The 13,044-nt window shown below is 40.1% G+C and overlaps 1 protein-coding gene across 11 annotated transcripts in view; it reads right to left on the bottom strand.

The window, feature by feature from the left end:
• ncoa2 (nuclear receptor coactivator 2) overlaps positions 1–13,044 on the bottom strand; it is a 270,081-nt gene that overhangs the window by 48,410 nt on the left and 208,627 nt on the right. For all 11 annotated transcript variants that reach the window (XM_080194101.1, XM_080194100.1, XM_080194109.1 and 8 more), the window contains 2 exons: positions 12,192–12,339; positions 9,287–10,562 (listed from right to left, as the gene is read on the bottom strand). In XM_080194101.1, the coding sequence (XP_080050227.1) occupies positions 9,287–10,562; positions 12,192–12,339 (1,424 nt within the window). The remainder of the gene's footprint in view (positions 1–9,286; positions 10,563–12,191; positions 12,340–13,044) is intronic.

The following is a 13,044-nucleotide window of genomic DNA, read 5'->3' as shown; positions in this document are numbered from 1 at the left end:
ATTTAAGGTTGCCTATAATTCAAGTACAATATAATTGTAAACATGATATTTCAACTGGTTGCAACTTGGTATCCTCTTGGAATTCATTTCAAAATAAATAATTGAGTGAATTACATAGAGTAATCCATTCTTGAGGTTCACACATCATAAATATTCATTTCTCCAATTTAATGCAATATCTTGACTGAATCAATTCCTTTCAATTCACCATCAGGTAACCCAAATTGCAAGTAAATTGCTAGCAGTGAATTTTAACTACAATTATTTTGCTTAGATTCACAGTATCATTTTATCTGTTTCAAAATTGGAGTGTCTGATGAAACGTTGTACATTGAATTCATAATATTGGAAGGCCCCACACAAAGGACAAATAGCTGTCACATTGGTATCACTACAACTTACAGGAAACATCAATTAGTTGTGTATATTTCAATATTTCAAATGTATTTTCAGACAAGGCATCGGATGGTTGACAGTGCAAGGAATTGCAAGTGATTTTGATGAGTTCATTGGCCCCAGAGCAATCAAAAAGAGACGCCAATATTACACAAACGTCTCAAGCTCACTGCCAGGCATTTGATAGTTTTTACAATTGTTATATATTAAAAAAGTCAAACGTAGTAGTGGAGCTAGCACAGAAACAGTGGATCCCGTGATAAATGTCCTCTCTTCACACTCATCAAATGGAACGAAGGAAACTATCCAGTACTTGAACAGTCAGTAGAACAATACAATCTATCATCAGAGTCGTCATATCATCATATTTGCTTATTTTGCTGGAAGGAACATTCTTGCCCATTTACACTACCCTTACTTGCCAATAATTGCTTTGGAAGTGCAATTGTCATTATTTACATGGTGGCCGATTTGTGGACAGTAAACTTTCAGAAACAACAAACAAATGACACCCATTTCAGTAGTTGTTTGTTGATGCGAACCGGACACTAAATCTCAAAAATGGAAGAGGAGCTCCGTCACTTAACTGGGAGATGCTATTGTTGGTGATAGTGACTACTTGGATAAAAAATGAAAGCTTTTAAGCCATTCCATGCAAAAAGAAGCCAAAGCGTAAAGGATGCATGGTGAAGCTATGGTGGCTAAATGGTTATATGCTAGAAATACCATTACACATTTGAGCATTTCTATGCAACGGGGACAGGTATTATGCTCAGCTTAAGGTAGCAAAAGTTTCTATCTGAACGGTCAAGTGAATACCAGGAAATAAAACACAGTGGATAACTTTGGTAAAAATAGCAACTTTCAGAGGGTGATAACAGACTGTTAAAAATTTCTCAAGGGCATATTAGAGGTCTCCCTGGACATGGTAAGAGGTTTTAAGCAGCCACTTTACATTAATCTTGACTTCTGCAGACACTGGCTCAGTTTCTTTTAATACTATGTCATTGATACAAATATTGTTAAAGTAAAAGTTTAGATCTGACCTTAAAGAGATCAAGGAGTTAAAAATCAAATTGATCTAGTGACCAAGATAACATCTACCCAAGATTACTTAAAGATATAGAGCTTTGTTAAGTGAGGCCATTGGACATATATTCAAACCAACTTGGTAGAGAAGGGGAAATCAGGGGCACAGAGGCCCTGTCTTAAAACCCTGGTGGAGTTATTTGAAGTAATCAGATTGATGGATGCAGGTATCCCATTCATAACATGGTTTATTTAGATTTTTCAGAAAGCTTTCAATAAAGATGCCTCTCAAAAGATTGTCATACAAGTCTTATAGCAAGGCCTTTACTGATGGAGTATTAAGAAAAAAATAAATCTTTGAGAAGAACTTGCAGCCATGTGCAAACGAAGAGGAATGAGTCAACAACAATCAGGCAATATTCACGTACTTCTGTTGACCTCAATTTTGTTTTGTCCTCTCAGTGTCTAAATTGCACATTACCATTATATTGAAAATATCCAATACAGATCTCAAACTTTACAGCTACGCATCTGAATGTGCCAAAATATACAACTGGTGTTGTATCCTGTTGCTTAAGAACCTCACCTTGGCTCAAAATGGTTCCAAGGTTGAATGGCGTTTACACTTTAACCCACTTCTTTAGGAAAAGAATGTAAAGGCAATTATCTCTGCTTTTTCAGGGCTCTTTTCTGAACTTTCTCATGCTCAAAAGCGTGAAGAACGTTTCGGATTAAACTCAGAAAAAGTCATAAGTGCACAATTGTTATTACATTTCCAGCAAAGTTGCTTTAATTAGATATACTTTAGAAGTTTCAAGTCAAAAGGGAAAACCTCAATGGCATTTATAAACCAGTTACATTTGAATTGGTTTGTTTCACATCACATGTTACCAGACAGAAAACTTATTTTTCTAGATTTGTAATGAAGAAAATATATAAATGCATTGGAAGCAATTCCGAGAAGATTCACTTGACATATCTGGGATGGGGGGAGGTTAACTTATGAGGAAAGGTTGGACAGACTGGACTTGTATCCACTGGAGTTTAGAAGAATGAGAGATGTCTTATTGAAAAATATCAGACCGAGGGGACTTGACAGGGTGGATGCTGAAGCTTCCACTTGTTGGAAAGTCTGGAACTAGGGGACACAGTTTAAAAGTGAGGCAGGGGGATTCCCATTTATGATGGATGAGAGAAGAATTCTTTTATCTCAGAGGGTCATGCGAGGTGAAAGCAGAGTACTTTTAAGGCAAAGGTAGATATATTAAGAGAGTCAAAGGTTATGGAGATAGGTGGATGTGGAATTAAGGCCACAGTCAGATCAGTTGGGATCAGTTTATTGAATTGCAGAGCAGGCTTGACAGACTGTAGGGCCTACTCTTGTTCCAAATTTGTACATTCATATCAACATGGTTTAACATTTAAAGCTTTAATTAAAGGCTGCTTCTTTGGAAGTGATTGAATTACTTGCTGTGGATGTTCAGTAGGTACAAACAGAGCTTTAGCCCCTTCCTGAGGAATAAGGAACTGGGAAGAAAAATGGATGTTGTTCACAGGGTGAACAATGCAGAAAGGGTGACAGTCAGGCCAGAATAGTGAATGCTCCCAGGCATTGCTAGTTCACTTGTTTCCCCATTATTCATTATTCTTAAATTGGCAATCTCTCCTAATGTGATTCATGTTACAGTGAAGAATAAATGTGTTTGTGCTTAAGATGAACAATTATCAAAAATATTCTCCAGAGTTATAAATGAAGAGTTTTCTGTTGTGATGATCACTTCAAACAACTGGCATTTTTAATGAATCTCACCCAAACTCATCATCTGCTGTACTCCTCAACAGCAAATTAATATGTTTAACGCTTAATAATATCAACAGGTCCTCCCCAAAAATTTAGATTTACTTTTCCTTCACAGAAAAGAGCTACAGCAAGACTTGCTGTTTGATCTCTCTGTAATGCAACTTGGTAAACTCAGCACACAACTAGGCCAAATGTGTTGCATTTATGTTGAATAGATTAACCTGAGGAGGGGTGCCATGAAGGACATTGCAACTTGCATGTACAGGCAGAATTCAACTTTAACTATCAGGTCAGATAGACTGGAGTTGGAGGACTCACCAAAGGAAGTGGCAAAATCTACTCCCTTCGAGCTTAATCACCTAAAGACCATCAAAATAGATGACAACCAGTAATTATGGCAAAAGAATCCAGAGCTCTTGAAAAAAAGTCAATTTACATTTAAAAAACTATTTCCATATTAAAGACAAATTAATCCGAAGTCTCTGGACATCTAATTGCAGGGTAGCTCCTGTATAAAAAAAGTCTATTTAATAATAGAACAGTATTACTGACCTATTTGACGTTTTATTTCAATGCTTTAACTCAATATCAGACAGCAGTAAACTAAGTGGGGAGCTACAGAATATCCTACTGACCACCCTCCCTGCCACTGCCTCCCCCAGAGCTTGGCTTTATTTAGTAGCAGCTTTCTTTCAACATTTCCAACTAGATTGAAACAGTGCCAGACAGTGAGCATACCTCAACATTCTTAAAATTAAATTTCAAAGCATATTATGAAGGTAATGGTTGCTTTCAGCTCCCTGTATACAGGCCAGCATCATCAGCAGTACAGACTACTCATTACATGGGCTGTACCAGATCTCATGTAGAAGTCTATTACCAGAAGTGTCATGCACTATAAAATGTGATGTGAAAAAGCAAAGCTAGAACCAAATCTGATTGGTAACTACTGTATACACTTTGCAATGTGATATTATTAATGTTATGATAACAAAAACCACAGAATGCAAACCTTGCAATGCCTGGCCTCAGAGCTAATTCTGTGAAATTTGTTACTTTGTTTGAAACAAAAATTTGATTTTAAATGCAAATTCTCTGAATGGGATTTTTTAAAATCAGCTAGGAGGTTTAACACTGAATTTTACATTGTATTCATTGTAACTTGTAGAATTACTGCAGATAAAAGACCAAAATGAATGGAAAGGAATTTGGGTGTAATGGTAGACCTCCACATTTTGATTTCTGGCTAATAGAGATACAAAAACAGAGCAATACAACAAAAGAGATGCCAGAATGTCTTTAACATAGTAAAACATCCCACCTTCATAGAGGTATAAAGACAAAAAATTGACACTGAGCCAAAAAACAAGATATTGCGGTAGATGGTTAGAAGGCTGTGTCAAAGACAGAGATTTTAAGAAAGATGTTAGAAGAAGATTGATTGGAAAGGTTTAAGGAGGCAATTCCAGAGCTTAAGGCCATCTACCGGAAGTGCCAGCAGCATTAGACAGGCAGCCCTTGATATGTGAGGATTATAAGAGGTGGAATCCAAAGTGTAGCCCTGTGCAAGTGTGATCTTGGATTTGGCAATACTGGAATTCCAGTGGCAATAAAGGAGGATATTGAGAGGACATCAGCTGGGTTAGAGGAGAGGCTGTGGCTGCCACTAAGAAAATTCTCGCTACCATCTGGAAACTGGGCTATAATGTCTTAAAACAAGAGATACAGGAGGAAGTAGAAAGGACAATGGCACGTGGGTCAGGTGGGAGTGGAGATGAGGAATGTGAGTTAAGATTTAAAACAGAAAATGCTGGAAAATCTCAGCAGGTCTGACAGCATCTAAGGAGAGAGAATAGAGCCAATGTTTCAAGTCTGGATGACCCTTTGTCAGAGCTCTGACGAAGGGTCATTCAGATTCAAAATGTTGTCTCTATTCTCGCTCCACAGATGCTGTCAGACCTGCTGAGGCTTTCCAGAATTTTCTGTTTTTGTTTCAGATTCCTGCATCCGCAGTAGTGTCTTTATCTTTAAGATTTAAGAGTTACGAGAAAAAAGATTTGCCTCGCATGGAGTTGGGGATGTATCCATTGTCTTAGCACTCTGACAAGTGTTCATACCAAGAGTGACAGAGAAGAAAATTAACCAAGCTTCCCATTTCTAATTGCTCGCCAGCAGACTTTGTACATACATTGGACAGTATGTACAATGGTTGGGCTCAGCTCGGTTGTGCTCCACAAAATGGTTGAAGAGGCAATGTGCACTACCCATGTGAGACATGAAGATGGCCACTGCAGGCTATTTGGGATCCATACACCAGCAGGAGTCTGACTTGAGATGGGAAGTGTTGCTGTTTGCTTTGTCCACGACCATATACTAAATAGTAGTTGGATACATTATCACAAAAAGAGTATATTTTTAAAAAATATACACTTATTGTACTAAAATGCTGCACTAAATGTCTGTACCTAGTGCTGTAACATCAAAGAACAAAGAAAATTACAGCACAGGAACTGGCCCTTCAGCCCTCCAAGTCTGCACCAACCATACTGCCCAACATAACTAAAACACTTCTGGGAACCATATCCCTCTATTCCCTTCCTATTCATATACTTGTCAAGATGCCCCTTAAAAGTCACTACCGTATCTGCTTCCACTACCTCCCCTGGCAACGAGTTCCAGGCACCCATTAGTCTCTAAAAATTCTGCCTCATACATCTCCTTTAAACCTTGCCCCGTGCACTTTAAACCTATGCCCCCTAGTAACTGACTCTTCCATTAGTACACGCTGCGAATTCTAGCTTCCGCAACATCCTGATTTTAATTATTCCAATTTGTGACAATGTTTTCAGCTGCAAGGCCTTAAGCTCTGGAAACCTGCTCTAAAACTTCCCACTTTTGCCTCTCTTGCTTCCCATAAAATTTTCTTCTTTGACCAAGCTTTTGGTCATCTGTCCTAATATGTTGTGTGGTTTGGCGTGATATTTTGTTCCCAAAATATCCTCTGTGAAACTACTTCGGACATTTAATGTTAAAAGTGCTACATAATCTATGTAGTTTCTGACCTGCACTTGAGCAGATATGAAAATCATGAAATAAATGGATCCTGCCAAACTGAACTAAATTTCTCATTTGCTACTGTAAGCCTGCATACTTGATCTAATTGGCGGAAGTGCTGCTTCGTATGACACTAAGACCAGAAGGCTTTGGATTCAATTCCAAACAAATACTTAGGGATGGGAAAACCAACAGAATCACAAGAAAATTAAATGGACAAGGAAGGCCATTTGGCCTGTCTAAATTAATTAATCTTGAAAGAGCCCCATTTCAGCATCCAATTTTGAAAGATATTCCAGAGTAGTTGTCCTTACTGGCCTTCCTGGAAGTCCATTCCATGAGCTGAACACCCTTTGTATAAAGAATAATTTCCTAACATCAGTTCTCAGGACACCTTTTACGAATTTGAATCCATGGCTCTTTACACTATTTTTGTCATTTAATTAACAATCAGGGTTTCATTTTCTAACCATCTTGCATAGCTTTATAAAGTCACTAATTAGATGCCTCCACATCAGGCTGAAAATCACAAGCTTCTCCAGTCTTGCCTCAGAAAACTTGATACTTGGGGATCAGCACTCTTTGCACTGGTTCTAATGTTTTTCATCTCTTGCAGCAACCAGCACTGATACAACTGGCCTCATTATACATAAGCTCAGGTAGGGAAAGGAGAAACATCAAACAATCCTGCTCCTGATCGCTATCCAGCCAGTTCTGCATGAATATTGGGTAAGGCTGCAACTGGCTTTAGCTGTAATTGGATAATACCCTCAACTGTCTGCTATCTAACATTCCTGATGATACTCAAGGTTTCAGCTCAAATGAGGAATGGGTAAGGCAATGGGTCTTTTTGGCGGGTGAACATAAGAAATAGGAGCAGGAGTAGGCCATCTAGCCCTTCGAGCCTGCCCCACCATTCAATAAGATCATGGCTGATCTGAAGTGGCTCAGTTCCACTTTCCCGCTTTCTCCCCATAACCCTTAGGTTTCTGATAGACAGGGGAATTATCTACCCGTGACTTAAATATATTTAGCGAGGTAGCCTTCGCCACTTCAACTGGCAGAGAATTCCAGAGATTCACCATCCTTTGAGTGAAGAAGTTCCTCCTCAACTCCGATCTAAACCGCACCCCCCCTTATCTTGAGGCTGTGTCCTCTAGTCCTGCTATCCTTTCTAAGCGGGAAGAATCTCTCTACCTCTACCCTATCCATCCTCTTCATCATCTTATATGTCTCTATAAGATCCCTCCATATCCTTCTAAACTTCAATGAGTACAGATCCAGTCTATTTAGTCTCTCTTCATAGTCCAACCCCCTCATCTTCGGTATCAGCCTAGTGAACCTCCTCTGCACTCCCTCCAAGGCCAATATATCCTTCCGCAAGTGCGGCAACCAAAATTGCATACAGTACTCCAGCTGCAGCCTCACCAGTACTCATAAGAACATAAGAAATAGGAGCAGAAGTAGGCCATCTAGCCACTCGAGCCTGCCCCGCCATTCAATAAGGTCATGGCTGATCTGTCGTGGCTCAGTTCCACATTCCTGCCCTCCCCCCATAACCCTTAATCCCCTCTCTTATCAAAAACCCATCAACCCGCGTCTTAAAAATATTTAGCGAGGCAGCCTCCACCACTTCAACGGGCAGAGAATTCCAGAGATTCACCACCCTTTGAGTGAAGAAGTTCCTCCTCAACTCCGTTCTAAACCGCCCCCCCTTTATCTTGAGGCTGTGCCCCCTAGTCCTACTATCCTTTCTGAGTGGGAAGAGTCTCTCCACCTCTATCCTATCCATCCCATTCATCATCTTATACGTCTCAATGAGATCTCCCCTCATCCTTCTAAACTCTAACGAGTACAAGCCTAGTTTATTCAGCCTCTCCTCATAGCTCAACCCCTTCAACTCCGGCATCTGTACTCTGTACAGTTGCAGCAAGACCTCCCTACTTTTATATTCTATCCCTCTCGCTATAAAGGCCAACATTTATGGTGGGGGGGGGAATGATTGTGGGATGGAATAAAATGAAAATGAGGTAATAGTACATGTGGAACTATATTGTGGGAAATAGAAGCCCTATTATTTTATTATTGATTACCGATTTATTATTGACACTTGTATTAGTATACAGTGAAAAGTATTGTTTCTTGCGCACTATTCAAGCAAAGCATACCGTACATAGCGAAGGAAAGGAGAGAGTGTGTGGAAGTGAAAGTGAAAACTATGAGGTGGAAGAAACATTGCTTTAAAGCCCGCATCTAAGGTACAACATGAAATGGAATGAAATCATGGGGCACTGTAACTCAATATCAGTTGGTATGGTTTTCCCATAATTATCCAAACTGTATAAAGAAAGAGCATGTATGGGAATTAATGAATTAATATTTTTAAAACCTATAAAATAGTGTGGCACATATAAAATGTTTTACTATGCACTTAAGGAACAGTTAGCATTAGAAGATGGTCATTTCAAAAATTAAGCACCAACATTGAAATGCAGCTTTCTATACAAGTACCGTTAAAGCAGCAATGCTGGTCATTCTTTTTTCAATAAGTAATGAAGATCGTATGTTTAAAACAGTATGAAATGCCAAATGATTCTCCAAATCACTTCATACTGCTGAAATATTGAACAGCATTGGCAAAATATTCCCCAAGCAGGTAAAAGTATTTAATGTTTTTCATTCAAACACGATCATTTCCCCCCCCATAAACTAGAAAATATCTTTCACTTCCATCTTCTAAAGAGAAACTTAGTTATGCCCCCAGTAATCACAGCCAGAACCAATCTGTTCTGACCTCCTGTCTGCAATTACTTGACGAGATTAGATTATATGAGGCACATCTTAGTTGTTCAGAAGACTTCCCATTTTAGCACAAGTATTAGCCACTGATCCCAAGTACAAACGTTTCACTAGTGGGATCATGTATCTTCAGCAAGAAACCAAAGATTACAGAAACATTATCACTGTCGCATTTTCATATTGAACTGTATGAATAATCACAATCACCTGTTCAGATGGCTCAAAGTTAATCTCCTTCTCAGACTTTATGGTTGTTTTAGTGCTCATGCAGGAATCCAACTTGCTATCCAACCGTTCTAGTTTAGGCTTAATATTATGCATACTTGTGTCATCTTTATCCAGTAAGTAACGAAGTAGTGCATTTTCTTTCTTCTTGGGGCTCATTTGCTCCTGTTTAACAGTTAGTTCTGCACCAGGAATTGAACTGCTCATGTCCTGGTTGGGTTCTTTACCTGTGGCCTCTGCTGTCAACTTTGCCAAGTCTACAGGAGATGTGCTGTCCTGCAGAAGTCTATGCAAAATTTTGTGTTTTTCTTTCAGTGAGGGCCCATGTGATGAAGAGGTGTTGGTTGTGGAGGATGTCACTGCTGAAGTAGACAGTAGTCCTGATGAATTCCCCGTAGAGTCCTTAACAGAATCCCCAGTGGTATTTGCCAAGGGGGAAGATTCCATTTGATCAGATTTAGTGATCAGTAATTGTAAGAGTTTGGTGTGGCCTTTGCCATCGTGCCCTCTGCCTTGCCCATCAGTCCTTTCTCCACCACCAAATGGATTTAAATTACTTTCATTACTGTCTTTCTGCTCGCCAGAAAGTCCACTTTCCAACTGTCCAGCTGTATTCTCCGTTTGAACTTGCTCACCAAACAATCCAAAAGAATCTTTGGAGTCCATGCTCCCTTTTTTAACTAGTGAGGGGTTGATGCTTCCGGGGGAACTTTGTGAAGTCACCATTTTTAGTTCGGGTGATACCCCATGACCTTCACTGAGGGCTTGAAGTGCATTAAGGGAGTTGTTGGAGTAGCTATGGCTATTCCCTGTGGTGCTACAAACCCCCACTGGAGAATGCAAGTTCCCTATAGGAGAAAACTGATTAGCTGAGATGCGAGGGCTTCCAATCATACCAGGACTGCCACGGTGTCTCGGCGAAAGCATTGAATTCTGTTGCCCTGCAGTCACGCCAGGGCTGCTTCTTGATGGGCTGTTCATTTTGAGTGCATAGTTACTACCCTGAGGAGTGGCTGCTTGCATGCCTGAGACATGGTTCATTCCACCTGTAACAAACCTGTTTCCTGGCATTTGTCCCATGCCAGCTTGCTCCTTCAGGCCATTCATAGAAAAACTTGTATTGCTGTGCATTGGCATCTCTTGACTAGTTGTTGCAGCAGAAACACTTGCCATGGCTGCACTGCTGGAAGTTGGATTTATTGGTTTCACCATTCCTTGTCCAGTTGCTTCCTGATTCATCCCACACACATTCTGTTCTCTGCAGTTTTAAACAAAATATACAAATCATGCAAATGAACTGAGAATATGAAATTGTGATTTTTTTAAAAAAGTTTACATTCAAAATTGTATTTTGCCTGAAACAGCCTACTTCAGATTTTCATTGTTTGAATCAATTATATTAGAATACATCATCTAGTGAAAGTTCAAACCATCAGAAGACCAGAATGCAATGGCTTTGTCTTGAATTTTATTACCCCAACTGAGTCTTAAAAAAATACAATATTTCTATAGTGCTAAATTTAGCATCTTGACTCAAACAGCCTGGTTACACAGCATTGATAACCAGTCTTTCTGGGTTAACTGAACAAGGAGAAGAGTTGTTTTCTCCATTGGAAGGAGGGAGTCAAGTTTAGGGCTTTTGGAGATTGACAATTTGGAGGGGGCCTAACCCCACCTTTGCAGTCTTAAGATGCTACTTATTTCTCTCGCACACACTGACAGAATGACTGAGCACAACCAAGTTACATCAGAAAGCTGGAACCAGCAAGTTTGGAACAGCTTAACTTGAATTCAAGTGTATGCCACATCTCAGGGTGCATGAAAGTAGGAGCATAGGGTGTCCCCCAATTTCACGGAAAACTACATTCTGTTCATTTGTATATTTCATGTATGATATATCTATGTTACTATCTCAGGCCGAAGCCGAGGTGTAGCTAGAGTCTGTCTTAGACTACAAGTCCAAAAGTGAAGCTACAGGCTGAATTTTACCATGTACTGGCACACCATGCCACTGGAGCCAAAAGCAGGAGATGCCCCCACTTTGGCAAGCCATGCAACTCAGCACAGCATTTTGTCCAGGAACTGTGGCCCCATCAGCAGCAGCAATTCGTCACGACACCTATGACAGTGATCGTTGGAAGCTGTAGCTCCATGGAGAATGTGCCCCAGTAGTACGATGTCCTCCAAGAAAATTGGCTTAAGTTGGAGGAAACCGGGCCTGGCAAATGGGGAGTTGGATTGGGCATATAGCATCAATGGTGCAACTGCCATAAAGGGCCACCCCATCATAGCCATGGGGTGACAAAAGAGGAGGGTGGCATCTCCCCCACCACCAGATTTCACTTCGGTGGCCTCCCCAGATGATGACAGCCCTCCCAATGTGGAAGAAGCTCTTAATTGGCCACATCAGTAGCTCAATTGGCTACCAGCAGACAGATGGCAGAGTTGCCATGTTTCCCACCATTCTCAATGTGGTATGTGCATGGGAGGGCAATTGGCATCACCCACCCTGCCATTTTGCCATATCCTCCATCCCCATTGCTTTGATTCCAAGTTGGAGGTTCAGCCTTTGAGTTTGAGTCAATTACTTTATCTCACGCTTCAGTTAAACCAGAACTTGAGTAGCAGAAGGGGCACGCTGGATCATTGTTAAGACAACGTATACATATGGATATGAGGTTGATACTGAACCCAAAATGTGTCTCATATAAAACGCAAAAACTCATGCATATCATAATTAATTAAGTTAAACAGATCAAGTTGGATCATTCTGATGCTACTGTCACATTCCACTCAATTTAATTGACGGGTTATAACAACAAACCATTCAATCAAATTTACAATTTAAAATTTGTTTAGGCATTCAAAGGAGGGGGTTTTTGCTTACCTTTGAACAAAATGCATCGACATGATAAATTGAGGCTCACTGGTGTTTGGAGTGCGCATAAGCTTGCTCCTAGTTTGTGCAGCAACCATGGTGCCATCAGATAACGAAAACCGATATACAGGGCTCATAGCCTGTCCTTGCCTCAACACTACAAATCAGGTAAATTGAGCAGAAAAAAGTAAGAAAATTGTCTTAAATGTTCCAAGTATCAGGTATACAATTCTGAAAAAATCTCTTCTAATCGAAGTGCTGAGTGCTGGGATACCGCTTTATCGTTAATGATAGCCCTTTGATATCTGACCCAGGTGACCACTGTTTGGATGTGTCAACAGATTACGTTGAACTTCACAAGTACTTTCCAATACTGCTACCAGCATGAAAACAGGAGTTTTAATTCAGGGAATGTCTAGGCAAATCATTGCTTTCTGCAGTGGGTGTTGAGCGTGACTCTGCTCCAACCCCTATCAAGCACAGGCAAATAACTGCCATGCTACCTTTCATTTTGTCAGCTGTGGATTATTTGGTCGCCCTCCTGCCTTGCAGGTTCTGGTTTCAAGACCCATTCCAGGACTTGGGTGCTGGCAATCCGGTGCAGAACCGGCTTAGATCGGGAAATTCGCTATAAATCAGGGATCAAATATGAGAGCTTTCATTTTGTAACTGCTCACAACTTCACTCTCAGCTATCTCTGCTGTACCCAAATTCAAAGATTAAGGAATAAATTGTGATTAAAATGCAAGATTTTATACAATAATACAACAATCACAATGATGGTCTTTAAACTTATCCTGTAAATTATATTTAAATGCTTGCTGGCTCTCCTAATGGCTTACCAAGTTTATCTATTGAAACA

This window comes from Carcharhinus amblyrhynchos, chromosome 8, assembly GCF_965287045.1.
Source record: "Carcharhinus amblyrhynchos chromosome 8, sCarAmb.v2.hapA, whole genome shotgun sequence".
Taxonomy (NCBI): Eukaryota; Metazoa; Chordata; class Chondrichthyes; order Carcharhiniformes; family Carcharhinidae; genus Carcharhinus; species Carcharhinus amblyrhynchos.
Note: the sequence above shows the minus strand (reverse complement) of the source record. Positions and strands in the feature narration are given on the sequence as shown.